This window comes from Cnephaeus nilssonii (assembly GCF_951640355.1).
Source record: "Cnephaeus nilssonii genome assembly, chromosome: 11".
In the NCBI taxonomy this organism is placed as follows: domain Eukaryota; kingdom Metazoa; phylum Chordata; class Mammalia; order Chiroptera; family Vespertilionidae; genus Cnephaeus; species Cnephaeus nilssonii.
In genome coordinates, this window is record NC_137082.1 from 69,727,606 (window position 1) to 69,745,511 (window position 17,906).

At 44.2% G+C, this 17,906-nt stretch overlaps 1 protein-coding gene across 1 annotated transcript; it reads right to left on the bottom strand.

The window, feature by feature from the left end:
- Positions 1-865: 865 nt before the first annotated feature.
- Positions 866-9,675, bottom strand: R3HDML (R3H domain containing like; the record flags this gene model as incomplete). The annotated part of the gene is made up of 5 exons (XM_079784629.1): positions 9,403-9,675; positions 6,567-6,685; positions 6,324-6,456; positions 5,118-5,233; positions 866-998 (listed from the first exon to the last, which is right to left on the bottom strand). Exons 1-5 carry the CDS (start codon positions 9,658-9,660, stop codon positions 866-868), a joined length of 759 nt encoding a protein of 252 aa, XP_079640755.1. The 5' UTR covers positions 9,661-9,675.
- Positions 9,676-17,906: the final 8,231 nt, after the last annotated feature.

A 17,906-nucleotide genomic window follows, 5' to 3' on the forward strand; every position in this document is an offset into this window, starting at 1 on the left:
AATGGTATCTGGGTGGGGAAAGGTCGGGAAAGGGGAAGTGGGTAATGGGAACGAGAAAGAGATTCTACGGGAGAAATACAGAGTAAGACAGATAGGGACAGAGCTGGCAAGTAGATGAAAGGGAGAGACTGAAGCGGAGAGACTGAAAGGGAGAAGGGTAGGATAGATCCAGAGAGAGTTACCTCTGGCTAACTTTGGAGGGCCAGAGTCTGAGCTCCAACCTGAGTGCTTTGGCAGACAAGCTGTGCAGCTCTAAATCACACCTCTTCACTGAGCCTCAATGTACCCATGTGTGAAGGGGGCGCGGGGCGCGCCTGACCCTGGGGTGGCTCTAGTAATATGAAATAGGAGTGGGGTGTTCACAAGCTAATTTCAATTATTTTTTTAACGTTCAGATCTAAAATGTTCCCAACTCAAGGAGGGGATCACAGGTCTTCAAAGGCTGCCCAGAAGCTAGTTGGCTATTAACCGATGGATAAAGGTAGGTTTCAGGATTAAGGTTATTTAATAGATACCTTTTATTGCATGGCCAAAGACTTGTGAGTTTGAGGCCTGAGAGTCACAAAACTGCTGCCACTGTTCCTTCCAACCCTGGCTCTCTGAGAAGTGAGTCAATTAAAAACGCAGGCCTCCTTCCTGGAGGCCAGAGAAAAGAAAGATGCAACTGACTAAAGAAGGAAGGCAAGGCAGTCGTTTTCTTCTGGCACACGCTAGACATTTAGAAAATGGAATCAGGAGAAAATTTCAGATCAGTGGAGGGAGTCCAATTCATGTCTTTAAAAAATTTTTTTTCCTTGACCCATCTTTAGGGAGGGACCCTTAGAGGGTCAAGCCCACTGAAGGCCCGCCAGAGCACAGGGAAAATTTAGAACCACAGGAGCCGGTTGGATTTGAGCCCAGAGAAGCACATATTGCTACTGCAGCTGCCTTGGTAACTGGGGGGGCAGGCAGAACATGGCCTCCCCATCTTGTATGGAGCCTCGCCGATCCAGTTGCCCCTGGAAGAGAAAAGGTCCCAGGGAGATGGGGTCAAGAGATACAAGAGAGCTGTGTGAACAACCTTCACACAGGTTTCCAAATCTCGGCACCACCACTGGCTGGCTGTGCGACCTTGGGCAAGTCACATCTGCAAGCCTCACTTTCTTCATCTGTACAACCAAGAGAAGACTTCCCGCTGTCTGGCACAGGGATGCCGTGAAGATGTAATAATGCAGCCACATGTGCATGCACCTAGCACCATGCCTGGCAAATAGGTGACTCCCCAGTAAGTGTTGGTTTTCTTATTCTTTCCACCACCCCTTATCCCAACTCAGGCAGATCTAAGTTCTGGGCCTGGGCCTGGATTCTGCCACCTGTCAACTGGTGACTATTAGAAGAAACCATCTCATTTCTTGAGATTGTATTTTGTACTTTGAATAAAATAAATAAATGAAATGGTATCTGTAAAAATTATGTGAAGACACTTTGTAACTTGTAAGAGTTCTGTGCAGCCCAGCCAGTGTGGCTTAGTGGTTGAGCATCGACCTATGAACCAAGAGGTCACAGTTCGATTCCTGGTAGGGCACATGCCTGGGTTGCAGGCTCGATCCCCATTAGGGGGGCAGGGGAGGCAGCCAATCAATGATTCTTTCTCATCATTGAGGTTTCTATCTCTCTCTCTCCCCCTTTCCTTTCTCTCGCTGAAATCAATAAAAACATTTTTTTTAAAAAAGTTCTGTGCAAAGGAGGGCTCAAATAATGGGATGATGAGTGTAATTCAGTCATGGGGGATGTGTCCATGAAGCCTCCTCATGGCCACTGCTGGACATTTATTTCTTCCATGGCCTTATCCCAAATCTATCCTACCTGCTCCTGAGTTAATCCTTTCAACTGACCATGGCCTTTAGGAGGAAGGGGAATAAGGAGCCATTGCTTAATGGTTACAGACTTTCTCTTTGAGGTGAATAAAGTTTTGGAAATAGAGATTGTACAACATTGGGAATGTAATTAATGCCACGGAACTGTACACTTAAAAATGGTTAAAATAGCAAGTTTTATGTTATATATATTTTTTTACCAGCGTTTTTAAAAATTAATAATGTAATCCCCTGGCCAGTGTGGCTCAGTTGGTTGAGTGTCAGCCATGCACCAAAAGGTCACCAGTTTGATTCCAAGTCAGAGCACATGCCCAGGTTTCCAGTTTGATATCCCAGAGTGCGTATAGAAAACAACTGATAGATGTTTCTCTCTCACATTGATATTTCTCTCTCCCTCTCCCTTCCTCTCTAACATCAATAAAAAATAATTAAAATTTAAATTAAAAAATATATTTTAAAAATTAATAATGTAATATACCAAAATCCACTGAATTTTACACTTCAAATGGGTGAGTTGTATCCTATGTGAATTATACATACATATATATATATATATATATATATATATATATATATATATATACTTTTTTTTTTAAAGGAACATTGTATACAACCTTTGCCTGTTTAAGAACTTTCAGTGGTTTCCCATTGCCTATGCAGTGATTGGCAATTTTTTTTTTTTGGAAAGGCCAGAGAGTAAATATTTTAGGCTTTGTGGACCAGATGTGTCTACTACATGAAAGCAGCCATAGATAATATTTAAATGAATGTCTTCTCTGTGTTTCAATAAAACTTTATTTACAAAAACAGGCAGTATGCCCTGGCCAGTGTTGCTCAGTTGGTTGAGCATCCTCCCATGTACCATAAAGGTCAGCCAGTTTGATTCCTAGTCAGGGTACATGCCCCAGTTGGGCTTGATACACAGTAGGGGGCATGCAGGAGGCAGCTGATTGGTATTTCTCTCACACATAGATATTTTTCTCTCCCTCCCTCTCTCTTCCTCTCTCTCTAAAATCAATAAAAACATGTTTAAAAAAAATAGGCAGCAGGCCAGATTTTGGTCATAGCCCGTAGTTGGCCAACTCCTGGCATACAGAGTCACATCACCTGTTTTGGTCAGGCATTCTAGACTGCTCTAGCAGCACGTGATCCAGCTTACACACCTCATCTTCCCACAACTCCCTTCTCCATCCCAGCCAACGGATTTCTCTTTTTCTCTCTCTTTCTCCTCTCAAGGCCTAAAATAATTTCCCCAGCTCTTTCTTGCTTGTGGCTGACTAATAAGGTCACTATTGGTCTATAGTGTTAATTATTTTTGCAAATCCCAGTGCCTTATTTTCTTACACTTCATATGAACACTCTGGGCAGAAATAAAATCTTTTTTTCTCCAAAAGTGATTAGTGAATGACTATGAGTAAAGTCAGCCAAAGTGCTTAGAAAAGTATACACTTCTGGTTTCATATGGAACTCACTCACACTTCCAGAGCATCTATTGGGCATCAGGATTTGTGCCAGATGCTGTAGTATACAATTTTCAAAAGGTCTCTTGGAAATTTAGGGGCAGGGAGAGTGGGTGATGGAGACATCAAGGGTGATGAAATCAGAATAGTTCTTTTTTTTTAATTTAACCACTTGGAAAAAAGTCCTACTGCTTAAAACACACACACACACACACACACACACACACACACACACACACTCACACAGGGTGGACATCACTGTAGTGGAAGGATATTGAAATGAGTAAGATCTATTTCCTACCCTTAAAGAGTTTATAACCTAGTCATAATCATGAGCATCATTCATTTACCGTGTACTATGGGCAACAATGTACTATGATTCTCTGAGAGTCAGATACTATTTACTCTGTTTAAAAAAAGAGACTGTAGAGATCAAATGCCTTAGCCAAAGTCCTCACTGTGTACATGGTAGAGCTGGGAATCAAACACAGGTCTGGTAATAACAATAAGAACCAACACGTATTCTGAATTTCTTAGGAGCCTGGGGGCGATTTCTGGGTCAGCTTACCTATAAGGAGAATATGCATCCATTTTACAGATGAAGAAACAGTCATAGAGAAGTTAAGTTAAACTACAATTGGAACCCTTTCAGTTTTAATTCCAGGGTCTAAAAATCTTAACAACTACATTATTAATACTCAATGCTGCAAAAATTTGACATATCAGCAAGCAAATTGAAGAGTTCCATAAGCTGTATATATTGGAATTTGGTTGTGTTTCTCCTTGTCTAATAAAGCTGGGTTACTATATGACACGCGGTCAATAGCAAATAAATAGCTAGAGAATTTATATTCAGGCTACCAATGACTTCCAGAACATCAGGATAGTAGAATAGAGCCAACATGGGATTTGAAATCAACAGGCTTGTGCTTCAAATAGCTCTGTTACTTGTTGGCTTTGCAACTACTGGTAACCTCTCTTATCCTCAATTTCTTAACCTGTAAGGGAAAATATTTTCCCAGTGTCCTTCCCTTTTTCCTTCCTTCTTTCTCTTTCATCTCTTCAATGAGATAAGGTGAAAGTATTTTGTAAATGATCAAGGGCTACGTGAGAGTAAAAGTTGGTTATCATATAATTTTGTAATTCCAAATATCATGTTTACTTAGAATTTGTTCTTGTTTCTGTCTCTATAAGAATCTGTAATGTTTGCAGGTTTGTATATGATACATTGGAAAGAAACTTCCATTTCCCTTTCTCCATATTCCATGGTATGAAGACCACTTGTGTCTTCTCTCGCACCACGCTGACTGGAAAGTCTGATTAGCTGAACATGCTCATTCGAATTCTCCTTCCTTTCCTTTGGGGCCTGCCTGCCTGCAGGGTGCAGGTGTTTTTGTTTGCTTTATTTCATGTGTAAGCTTAGAGGGGCTGGCACTGCCCTTGTAGGAAGAGGCCTGTGGTTGCCCAGTGTTGTCTGTCAATGGGTGTGCAGGTCTAATTCAACAGTGAGATATTTGCAAGCCCACTTAGCTGGCAGATCTAAACCACGTTCTCCACTATTGACTTCATCAGTGTCACTGCCTGTCCACCTGCCTCAGTCCTTTATCTTCCAATAAATTCTGAAACTTGGGTAAAGCAAAAGGATTATTAACAGACTCTAAACCTACCCAAATGTATGGCATTGAGGTTACTTAGAATGGAGGAAGGCAGGTGTGTGTTCCTTTTCTTTGAATTCTGCCTACGCCACCCCAGGATCCACCTTCTTGCCCCAGAGCCCCCTCTGTCCCAACACTGCACTTACTTAATAGCATAATTGCAGACCAAGTACACTGCCTGGTGCCAAGTGCTGCCCCAGACGCTGATGCTGCCACAGGTGTGGATGGCACAGCCCAGCCGGTTGGAGGATGCCCACACCATCTGCGGAAGGACACAGACAAGGGATGCTGAGAAGGATACAGTGGGGCCCAGGTTCCTTGGGGCTGGGAGGCTCCTGGACTTGCTTCAGGGTGGGTGCATTGTGAGGTCTGCCTATTCCAAGGTGAGGGGGCTGGAAGCATATTGTACTATAATGTTTCTCAACCTTTTTTTTTTTTTTTTTTACTACAGCCAACAGTAAGAAGTAAATTTTATATTGTTACCATGTGTCCTCCCCCCACATAATTGGAAAAAAAATGTATGAATCAATATTTAATCTTGTATGTGAAATATGCTAATATTTTCTGTACTGTTCTATTAGGTTTTTTCTTTTTCTTTTCTTTTTTCCTAATGACCACTGTTTGAAAATTGTTGTGCTGGAGTTTAAAATACAAACTTTGGAGTTAAATAGCCTTGGATCAGAATCTCACTATCACTAGCTGAGTGAGTTTGACCAAGTCACTTAACCACTCTGTGCCTCAGTTTCTAAGATGGAGGTAATAATATTTCATGGTATGTCAGGAAGGACATTTGGCTTTGGCCTTACATTTCCAAGAAGGTCTCAAATTTAGAATTTTGACATTAACTCCACGTGAGTCATAGAGAGACCAAGAGGACTGAAAGAAGATATTTGACATGCAATTAGAAGTTCCTGTCTTATTTCCTGCAATATCATATTGCATTGTATTTTTATGTGTGATAAGTGTTAACATATTCAATATTAATACTCAAAATATACTATGATTTTTATAATCTTATTTAGGCCTTTCTTTCTTTCTTTTTTAAGATAGTGGGAGCCTTAGAAAACAGAAAATACTAGAAAATATTTGGACCTATTGAATTCAAAAGCACTCTTGATCTTGTCAGACCACACATCTTCATTTTGAGGTCAAACAATCTGGTCAGCACACCTAAAACACTCAAAACCAGATCCAGTTCATCTCAATTCAACTTTGCAGGAACATGCTTATTATGTAAGAGGAAGTCCACAGGGGGCTCTGTTTTATTTTAGTTTCTGTTCCACCACATGCTTTTTCTTCTAAGGGACCAGGATTTGTTTTCCCATCAGCCCTTAGTCCCGACAAAGGGGTACCTGAGTGTAGTGGGAGCACACAGGGCCAGTGCAGCGCCAGGGGCAGTGTGGGTTGCAATCCTTTGGGGCTGGAAACAAGTAATGCCGCTTCTCCTCAGACCAAGACTTCACGAGATCCACCACCGAGCGGTACCTGGGAAGGCAGAGAAGATGGAAAACATGGGGGGTGGGGTCACTCTGCCATCAACCTGCTCGGTCACCTTGTTGAATGACTGGGTGAAGGAAGGGCAGAGGGTCACTTACTGGCCAGAATGGATGGCGAGGTTCTGGCCCATGTATCTCATCAGCTGTGAGGGCCCGTGGGCCCAGATGCACTGGGTGGCCCAGGCCTCAGCAGACCTGGCCAGCCGCTCGTCCCAGATCTGGGGAAAGAAAGGCCATCCAGTTCCCCAGGGAACCACCACCATCATCACAACAGTGTCCAGACTTCACATTTTCCTGGTACCATGACTCCCCTGGCCCTCGGAACCCTGCAATAATCCACTTGACAGATTAGAAAACTGAGCTCAGAGAAGGCCCATGACTTCAAAGTCAACAGCAAATCCACACAGGAACTGACATGCACACCCAGGTTAGTCTGGTGCCCTTTCTCCTCACTGGGCTTCAAGATTGGGGCTTTCTGTTGTGAGTGGGGCTCCAGGGTATTGGTCCAGGTGTTCTCAGCCCAGGGTAATAGAAAGAGAACTAATTTTTTATTTCATTTATTATGTTTTTAAAATGTATTTATTTTAACTTTAAAAATACTTAATTCAAAATATTTTTGGAATAATAAAAACATGCACAAGTTTAATATGGAAGATGTGCAAATGAGGAAAAGTGGAAAGTCTCTCCCCTCTATTTTACACTTATCCCTCCAGCCACTGTGCCCCCTAGAGGCAACTGTTGCTGTGAGTTCCCTGTGTCTCCTTCCAGAAATATTCTAGATCTGTACAAGCATATATGATTACATATATAATTATACCAGCTACATATATATGTCTTGCTTGACAAATGGCAGCATGCTACACATTCTATTCAGCACCTTATTCTTTTCACTTAATAACTTGATTATTCCACATCCGTACGTAGAGAACACCCTCTCATCCATCATAACAGCTTGATAATTTTGCAATGTATGAATGTTCCAAGTTTTATAACCTGAAAAGTCATCACTTAAAAAAAATACTAGTTCCCTTCCAGCTCTGACTTCCTGGGGTTCTCTGAGAAGTCATTTGTTCCTTCAGCAGATATTGCACAGTATTTCTAGGCACGGCGGACTCACAGTCTAGCAAGGAAATGAGATGTGAAACAATCATTACAATCCTGGAGGGTGTGAGAATGTGAAACGGGCTGGGACTTGCTTGGGGCTGTGGGAGAGAAAAGGCTCCTTGAAGGATATCTGTCCTGTGGGCAGAAGCCAGCTAGTGGAGAAGAAATGGGCACCAGCTCATAGTCTTCTGGGAAAGCAGAGAAATGTTTCCTTCATTCTACAAAGAGGTAAACCGAGGGCAGGCAGAGATGATGGAAGACATGAGGTGGAGGAAGGAAAATCGCTCTGCTATCAACCTGCTCAGTGACTTTGTTGAATGACTGAGTGAAGGAAGGGCAGAGGGTCACTCAGACCCACACTCACCAACCCTCCCCGAGTCCCTGGTGAGACATCTCTCTCTGCTCTATACTGCATGCCATACTACGTAAACCCCTGAAGTGAGTGCCTTGCACACACAACTGGTGCTCAATAAATGTGTCATTTGTTTGAAAATGGAGGGCCTTTTATGTGCCAGTTGATGTGTTAATAAATGAATGAGTCAGTCAATGAACAAATAAATGTTCTCCCCCTCTAGCTGCCTGCCCTTTCTGCTTCTGTCCCCACCCCTCCCCACACCTTATCACTACCTGTCATTATATTCTATATATATTTTGTTGATGTTTGTTTTCTATCATCCTCACTAAAATGTAAGTTCCAGGAGGGAAGGGCGTTTGCCCATCCTGTTCTGGGTAGTGTCCATGAGGCTTAGCGTGGTGCCTGGCTCCAAACAGGCACTGGTAGTACTAGTAAGTGCATGGACTGCTGCGAAAGAATTTGCAGGCTGTTGTGCAGCAAGTCGGGGGGTGGGATTGGCAATCTCTTTCCCTAAAGAAATCTGTGGGTGGCCTGGAAGCTTATGTCTCCAGACTGGTTTGGGACAATGGTCCCAGAGGAGGGGCTGTGATAAAAAGTTTCCTCCTTCACTCTGGGAAGCTGTGGTAAGAGCCACCAGCCCTGTCTCTTTGAGAGCAGACATCCCAGTTTTCTCTCACGGTCAGCTGCTGGTTTTCCTCAGCTGGAGACCCCCAGGTACCAGTCCCCACAGCTCCAAACTCTACCTTCACAGGCTTTTTGAGGATGGTCTGGGGATGTCCATCGCACCCCTGGGGCAAAGAGACAATAGCATGGAAAGCTCCAGCCACCACCCTCTGCAGGTCCCCAGTGGGGAGCCAAAATTCTTGGGCAGGGTATTGTGTTGGCTAGGACAGTGGTCGACAAACTCATTAGTCAACAGAGCCAAATATCAACAGTACAACGATTGCAATTTCTTTTGAAAGCCAAATTTTTTAAACTTAAACTTCTTCTAATGCCACTTCTTCAAAATAGACTCGCCCAGGCCGTGGTAGTTTGTGGAAGAGCCACACTCAAGGGGCCAAAGAGCCGCATGTGGCTCGCGAGCCGCAGTTTGCCGACCACTGGGCTAGGACAATGGCCTTTTGCAGCAAGCACATTTGGGTTGAAATCCCAGCGGGGTGACCTTGGGCAAATTAATGAAGATGACAGTTCCTACCTTTAAGGAAGAGTATCCTCAGGGTTATGTGAAGCGCCTGGCGCACAGTAGGTGCTCCATAAATAACAGTCCTCTGCTCCTGACTCCCCAGAGGCCCTGTGTAATCACCTTTGTGCCCTCATCCATCAAATGGGCAGACTAAATCCTGCCCTTTCCACATGGTCCAGACACCCAGATATTGGCTTGTGGGGCCAGGTTGGTGAATGGTCCAGCCCTTCCAGGGCAGGTTGAGACGGGTGGTGTTTGCTGGAAGGGGGACTGGGGAGAGCACAGGGACTCACCATATACTCCATGTTGGCAGCTGGTGGGTGCACGCTGGCCCTGATGTGGTTGTGATAGTCCAGTAAGGCACTCATGTCCCGGGCAGAGATGTGGCGCTTCCGCCGGTAGTGGGGCACCCCCAGGCCACTCAGGGAGTGCACTGCTGTGCCCTCGGTCCAAGCCAGCACTAGGGTGGCATTGGGCATCAAGGTGTTCACTGTCTGGCCTGCCCAGAAGAACAGGACTGCCAGGCCCACAGTGCTGGGCAGCGGGGGCATAGCTGGCTGAAGGGGTCACACGTCTGCCTTGTGCAGTCAGAGCTGGCTGCCTGGAGGGGGTGGGTATAAGGGCACCAAACCCTGAGTGTTCGCCAGCATTGCCATCCCAGAGGATGCTAACCCTGGGAACTTGGTGAAGACCTGCTGACTCAGCTCTGGCCCAACACCCTGTCCTTCTCACCCCAGCAGACTGAGTGGATTGGCAATAGGAAGAAATGCCCAGACAGTAGCTAACCTGGATCAGGACTTGGGGTGAGATGGTGCCACCACTTCAAAGCCAGGGCTCCATCCCACCAGCCCAGAAGAAAGATCTGTCCTCCCCATCCTAGCCGCCCTCTTCACCCATCCTGCTTAAAGCGGGCTCCTTCAAAGCCTTCAGAGGGGCAGGGCCAGCCTTCCCCAAAGCTTAGTGAGGGCTCTCTTGTCTCTGAGCTGCTGCACTTTCAGCAGTGAGGGCAAGACACAGAAAGAAGCAGATGTGGAGAATGAAAGAGGCAGAGAGAAAGAAAAACAAGAAACAGAAAAGAAATGAACAAGACCAAAAAAGATACAGAGAAACTGAATGAAAGATATAGGAAGGTGGAAAGATACAACACAGAATGAGAGATGATGATAGGAGGAAAAAGAAAGAACCTGGGGGGTGGGGTGGGGAGTGGGGGAGACCGAAAGAAAGGTAGAGAGAGAGAAAGGAAAAAAAGAACAGAGAAGAGGGAGAGAGAAATAGACTTGAGAAGAGAACTAGAGAGAGGCATGCAAGAGACCATGCAGCAGGAGCTCATACCCAGGACAGGCAGCCCAGGTGGGTGGCAGGAGGCGTCCGAAGAGGAGGCAGGGGACCTCTGCAGACACCCTGGCCCGCCTGGCAGCACAGCGACTTTAAAGTCCCCTGGGAGCTGATGGCATCTGACGAGCCCTGTCCCACAGCCCCCTCCCCTTCCAGCCAGGCCAGACTTGAATAGGAGGCTCCGCCCAGTGCCCATTTGCTGGCTTTCCTCTCCAGCCTCTGCTGTTCCCACTTCCATCTGGAGTGTGCCGGGCTGGGGCTAGGCTGCTGGTCAGGGTAGGGATGTGGCAATGGCAGGGATTCCAGGAGGAAATATCAACCCCCTTGGGAGACCCAGAGGCTTCTCTCTGCCTTCCAGACCCCAACATATTAAGGCCACCTTGCATCCAGCGTATTTTCTGACTGTTTTCCTTACATAGCCCACTGGCCTCAGAGCAGGCTGTTAACATGGCCTGTCTCATGAGCACCTACTATGCACCAGGCCTGGACTGAGTGCTTCATATACAAGCTCAGCCAACTCTCAGAAGCATACACGACAGCTCTCCATTTTACAGATAGAGAAACCAAGTCCCATAGAGGTGAAGGAACAAAAGTCAAGCCAGCCTATTTGCAACAATGCAAGGATTCAAGTCCAAGTCTGACAGCAGGGCCCTGTGTGTATGTAAAAAGAACGCCATCTTTTGTATAGATGCATAGGAATAAAGCTTAGGGGCATATTCGCTGCGATGCTGCTCATAGCACCCGTAGCCTCATTAGTTAAACATTCAAATCCCTAACTTGGTGTCCTTGGGCAGGTTACTCAACCATTTTGTGTCTCAGCTGTCATAATGGGACCAACCTAGACAAGTTAACATCTGTGGAGCACTCGGACAGGTCCTGGCACACGGTGTGTGTGTGATGTGTGTGTGTGTGTGTGTGTGTGTGTGTGTGTGTGTGTGTGTGTTCGTTCAAAGCCCCTTTGCTGTTGTCCTTCTGAGTTAAGAAAGTTTAATTTCAGAAAAAAAAAGAAAGAAAAAAAAAGAAAGTTTAATTTCCTCCTCTCTGATTAATTGTATTCTCCATGAATAATACACAATACTTTTGTTATGAGAGGGGGATAGACTTACAAGGAAGATGTTATATAAAAAAAATTTGAAGTATTTGTGAGTCTTCAGCCTCATCCTCCAGTGACCTCTGAGAATCCCCAGGCAGAACCAGGTGGTGATGCAGGGCTGGAAGCTGGGACTGGACTACCCAAGTGGGGTCCTCCCCAGACACACGGGATTCTCACTCTAGGCAGCCACCCAGCTCCAGCCTCCATGGCCCAGACAGTGCCTGCTGCCACACACCTTCCTTCTGGAGCAGCTTCCCCCAGCCCAGGCTGAATGCTGGGGAAGGTGGGGCAGGCAGAGCAGTGAGCGATGGGAGCTGCCAACACTGACCTCTGCAGAGAGAAAGAAAAACAAGAATCAGAAAAGAAATGAGCAAGACCACCCCAGAAGGAGAAGAGAGACTGGCTCCAATCTAGCCCATCTCTGGGGATATTCAGTATGCTGGGTATCCCAGGGCAAGTCCCTATCCTCCTCTGGGCCTCAGATGCCCCACTGGAGAAACTGGCCTAGGGCTCTTCTGCCGACAGCAGCTGGGATCCCTGGTACACCAGGGGGAGCTCTGCAGCCCAAGGGAGGAGGACACAGCCTGGGCACTTAGACCCCAGGAGTGTCAACAATTGTGCCCCCTCTCTCCGAATGCTTAACATGAACTTCTCCCATGTAACCGGCACCTGCATTGGTTCAGAGCTTCATATCCATCTCTCACAGCTAAGTTTGAGGTAGTAACCCCACCCATTGTACAGATGAGGATACTGAGGCACACAGAGCCTCAGTGACTTGCCATAGGGCCTAGAGCTTGTTTGTGTGGTAACTGGGGTTCTGACAGTGAATATCCTCACACATTTATAGAATGCACACGCATTCACTGTGCACACATCACACAAGCACATCCTCCTCCCACACATCACAGCACATTCCACCAGCCCCTGAAATCCCTTCTATTGTGCACCCCTTCCACTGAGCACCCACCCTTTTCACATTTAATCATATCTGACACATATAAGCTGTGTGTATTTGCCCTATCTCAGTGCCCAGCACTGTTTTAATCACTTTTGTGGATAAGCTTATTTAATCTTCAGAGAATCCCTATCCAGTCAGTACTATTGTCATTATAGCCATTTGTATATACATGAGGAAACTGAGGCACAGAGAGGTGAGTCATTTATCTGGGGTCACACATCCAGTAGGTGGTTGAGGTGGGAAGGCACCTGGGCAGTCCGGTTACACTGTCTCTCCACAGAGACAGACAAGGAAGAAGGTACGACCCTGCAGTTCCGTCATGCATACAAAGTCGCCATCTCTTGTCCTGCATGTTCACACATCCACAGAAACCCAGAAATCACACTGGAGGCAAACATACAGGGACACCCCTGGCTGCTCCCTCAGGTGGAACCTTCTCTGTGTCCTCGCTGACTAAGGCAGGTTTCCAGGGGATAAAAATGTTAGAAGGTAGAGGCAGGAAATAATCAGGGGCACCCCAAATGAATGTCCTGGCTGGTCACTACCTTTAGGGTAGGAATACTTTCTCACCCTTGGAATTTTATCACCCTGGATTCAGCTATTGCTCCATCCTCACCCATCCTAGAATTCTCTCTCGGTTTGGGTGAACAGAGGGGAAATTATTCTAGACAGCAGTGATATTCAAGGCAGTATAACTCAGTAGCTAACAGAAAGCCTAGGGCTATGACCCACTTCTATGGCTTACTAGTTATGTAACTGTGGGCAAGTTACTTAACCTTTCTGTGCCTCAGTTTACTCATCTATAAAACAGGGCTGCCTCATGACACTGTTAAGAGGATTAAACTCATTAGTACATCTGAAGACCCTTGACACAACGCTTGGCACAGAGAAAGCAGCCAATAAATGTTACCTATAATAATAGCTAATAATAATAACAATAACAGTCAATATTTACTTAGCACATATTAGATGCCAGGCATTAAATGCTTTAGGGGCATGATCTTATTTAAGCTCATTTCATGGGTTAAGTATCAGGATCTTCTTTCTACAGAGGAGAAAGTAGAAACTCATAGAGATTAAGGAACTCACCCACGTTCACACAGCTAGTCCCAGTGGAAACTGGGTGCCAATGCTAGGTCTCTCTGATCCTTACCCTGCAACAGTTGCTTCTGAGAAGACTGTGGGACAGGAGCCTCGTGCTTGAGAGAGGAGACTGAGAAAGCTGGAAGGGCCTTAGGAATCTTCTCAGTCACTCCCTCATTTGCCAGTTGAGGAAGGCGGTTCAGAGAGGTTATGTGACTTGACCAAGGTCACACTGCAATTGGCAGACTCAGTACTGCAACTCAGATTTACTTTTTTCCAAATCGAAGTGGAGGAGGGAGGGAACTTGAGGGAGGAGAGCACATGTAGAAAAACAAAACAAAACAAAACACAGTGATGATCCAGACCCTTCAAAACTCTCCAGGTCAGCCCGACTGGTGTTGCTCAGCGGTTGAGCATTGACCCATGAACCAAAAGGTCACCAGTTCAATTTCCAGTCCAGGCCCATGCCTGGGTTGCAGGCTCAATCCCCAGTAGGGGCATGCAGGAGGCAGCCGATCAATGATTCTCTCTCATCATTGATGTTTCTATCTCTCTATTCCTCTCCCTTTCTCTCGCTCTAAAATCAATAAAAACATTTAAAAAAACAACAACAAACCACCACTGCAGGTTCTTCCAAAAGATAAAGTTCAAGAAAACTAACGGGATGAAAGGGGAGTCAGTGGACACTTAAAGAACACAAAATTTTTCAATGGTGTAAGAATAAATTCTACTATTTTAGAGATGGGTACTTGGGCAATAAAACTATAAAGAAACACAAAGAAATACTATACTAGATGTACCAGTTAATAATGGGGATTTCTTTCAATAGATGAAGTTACACATATGTTGATATATATGCGATTTGATACATATGCTATTTTGTTGTATTGACAACAAGCTTCAAAACTTCATATGTCAAATTTTCTGAAGGTGTTAACATCATAGATATTTTTACGCTTAAAAATGTCGAATTTCATGCCAAAAAAAAAAAGAACAAAACCAGGTGAAACCGTTAATACTGATCGCTACAGACAACAAATAATCAATTTGAACCACGCTTTGATCATAAAACCACCAGAATGGGCCAGAAGACATGGCAAAGTAATTTTGCTTCATGATGACGCACCATCACACACTTCAAAACCAGTTAAAGACACGTTAACGCCGAAACCGGTTTGGCTCAGTGGATAGAGCGTCGGCCTGTGGACTCAAGGGTCCCAAGTTCGATTCTGGTCAAGGGCACGTACCTTGGTTGCGGGCACATTCCCAGTAGGGGGTGTGCAAGAGGCAGCTGATCGATGTTTCTCTCTCATCGATGTTTCTAACTCTCTATCCCTCTCTCTTCCTCTCTGTAAAAAATCAATAAAATATATTTAAAAAAAAAAAAAGACACGTTAAAAGATCTTTCCTGGAAAGTATTAACCCACCCGCTGTATTCACCAGACCTTGCTCCTTCAGATTACCACTTGTTCCAATCGATGGCACACGCACTTTCTGAGCAGCACTTCAAAATGTACGAAGAAGTGGAAAATTAGGTCTCTGAATGGTCTGCCTCAAAACAAGAAAAGTTCTATTGGGACGGTATCCACAAATTACCTGAAAGATGGGGGAAATGTGTAGTTAGTGATGGACATTACTTTGAACAAAGCACTTTTGATGTTTCTCTTGAAATTATCATGTTTTCTTTGATTACAAAATCTGCATTATTAACCGGTAAATGATCAATCCACATTATTAACCAGTATCCGCATTATTAACTGGTAAATGGTTTTAGAAGCTCATAATAACACCTTCCTGATCCCACCAAATGCAGAACAGTGTCTTCTTTCTGAAGCGATTTGGCCTTGCAGTCGATGTTGATGGTTGACCTGGATCAGCCCATGATTTTGTGTGTTTGGGATTCTCAAAATAAATCCACTTTTCATCGCCAGTTACAATTTGATGCAAAAAAGACTTTCTTTGGTGCTGCTGAAGCAACATTTTACTGATGACTTTTCGGTTTTCCATTTGTCTTTCGTTCAGTTGATGTGGCACCCATTTTCCTTCCTTTAAAATCTTTCCCATTGCTTGTAAATGATAGGAAATTGTTTGCTGAGAAACGTTTAATCTTTCTGCAAGTTGTTTTTGAGTTTGACACGCATCTTCATCCAATAATGCTTGCAATTGTTGGTCTTCAAACATTTTCAGTTGACCTGGACATTCTTTGTCTTTCACATCGAAATGACCACTTTTATTTTTATTCATTTATTTATTTTTGTGTGTTTCTTTTTTTGAAATCATGACTTTTAAAGCATTTAAACCAGCGTTCACAATTATCTTGAAATGGAGCATGTTCACTAAAAGCTTCCCGAATTATACAGTAACTTTCAGCAGCACTTTTCTTCAAAATAAAGTAATGAATTAAAACTTCCTGTAAATGCTCTTTTTTGGGGGCACAAAATTCAACATTTTTAAGCGTAAAAATATCTATGATGCTAACACCTTCAGCAAATTTGACATATGAAGTTTTGAAGCTTGCTGTCAATACCACAAAATAGTATACATATCAAATCGCATATATATCAACATATGTGTAACTCCATCTATTGAAAAAAATCTGCATTATTAACCGGTACACCTAGTAAAAGTCTGGCTATGATGGGATGGGACATTTGAAAGGCTTCTATTTTGTGATCTGACTGATGGTTGCAAGTGGTTCACCTTATTAGGTTCTACATTTATTTTATGTGACTTTCTGTATTTGTGTTTTATTTTAGCATAAAAAGGATTTAAAAAAATAACAGCTGTAGTAATTTATATGGTGACACCTTCCATCTGTTTACCGCCTGAACCACGTAACTTCTTTTTAAAGGTTGAGGACATGGAGGTTCAAAGAGGGAGGCAACTTGCCCACAGTCACACAGCAAATAAGTCTGGGAGCCAGAACTCGACCCCCGTGGCTTGGTGTGTCTCCACAGCACAGCAGTGTTTGGGCTGCCGGTACTGGTTCCTGACCCAGCAAACAAGACTGGAGAGGTCCCACAACAGGTTCAGAGAAACCAGCTCCTCAGAAGATAAAATATACCCAGAAGCACCTCTGGGTGCCCAGGTCTGCCTGCTGTTCTCTCTCTACCCAATTAACAGCCACTTCTTGGGCAGGGTACCTAGTAGATGGTTGGATGGTCTAGTGGACAAGAACCAGAGCTGTGGAGTCAGAGAGGATCCTGGCTCTCAGTGAACTAGGGCAAGTCATAAGCCCTCTCTCAGCCTCCGTTTCCTCATCTGTAAATTGGGAACAATAAATAGGTGCTACCTTATTTGGCCATTATGAGAAATTCAGTAAGTCATTGAAAGTATTAGCACACAAAGCAAAGTTTGTCCAATGTTAGCTATTAACCTACCCAAACAGAAACTGTATGATTCCATTGAGAAGATGCTAAATTATAGGCAAAACTAACTTAGGATGATAGAAGTCAGAACAAGGGCTAATTTTGGGGGGTACTGATTGAGAGGGGAATGATGGAGCACCTCCTGAGGTCGCTGTATCTGTTTCATATTTTGATCTGGGTGGTGTAGATATATAAAAATTCATCTACTTATACACTTTAGATTTTGGCACTTAAAATTAATTTATACCTCAATAAAAAAGTTAAGAGTTATATATAGTTTTAAAAATCTTTAAAAGAGCTCTTTCAGCATATATAAAATTAAAATCCTATATAAAAGAGAAAACACACACACCAACAGAAATACCCCATTCCTGTCTCCCCAACACATACTTCCTACCCCATATACATAATTATCCTTCCCCAATACACCCACTAAAACCCCTTACACTGTACACACATATCCAAAGACCCTGATACTGACACAAATAGAAGTCACTGTCCAGTAAAACAGACACACCTGCACTCCCACTCAATCCCACAGCACATCCCTCTTCAAATATAAATGCTTTCCCACTCTGGGTACATGGGAACACACCCTACATGTAAACACACAAATGGAGACACAGGCAAACCAAACCCATAGACTGAACTGACTCCATGGGCAGATTTGTGAGTCAGACAGACATGGGTCTTGGCCCCACCACTTCCTCACCCTGGGACCTTGGGGCAAGTCATGTAATTTCTCTGAGCCTCAGTTTCCTCGTCTGTAAAATAGGCTTAATAAGCTCTCTCATGCAATGAAATAAAATTAAAAAGGAAGATCGTGAGCAAAACAGCTCTCGGAGGCTGAAGGAGTTTTGTCTAATTTGTTTCTGAATCATGTCAATATAAGTAAACTTGTGTGTGCTGTCATTTCTCACCAGTTTAATCTACAGACACAGTATGATCCCAATAAAATTC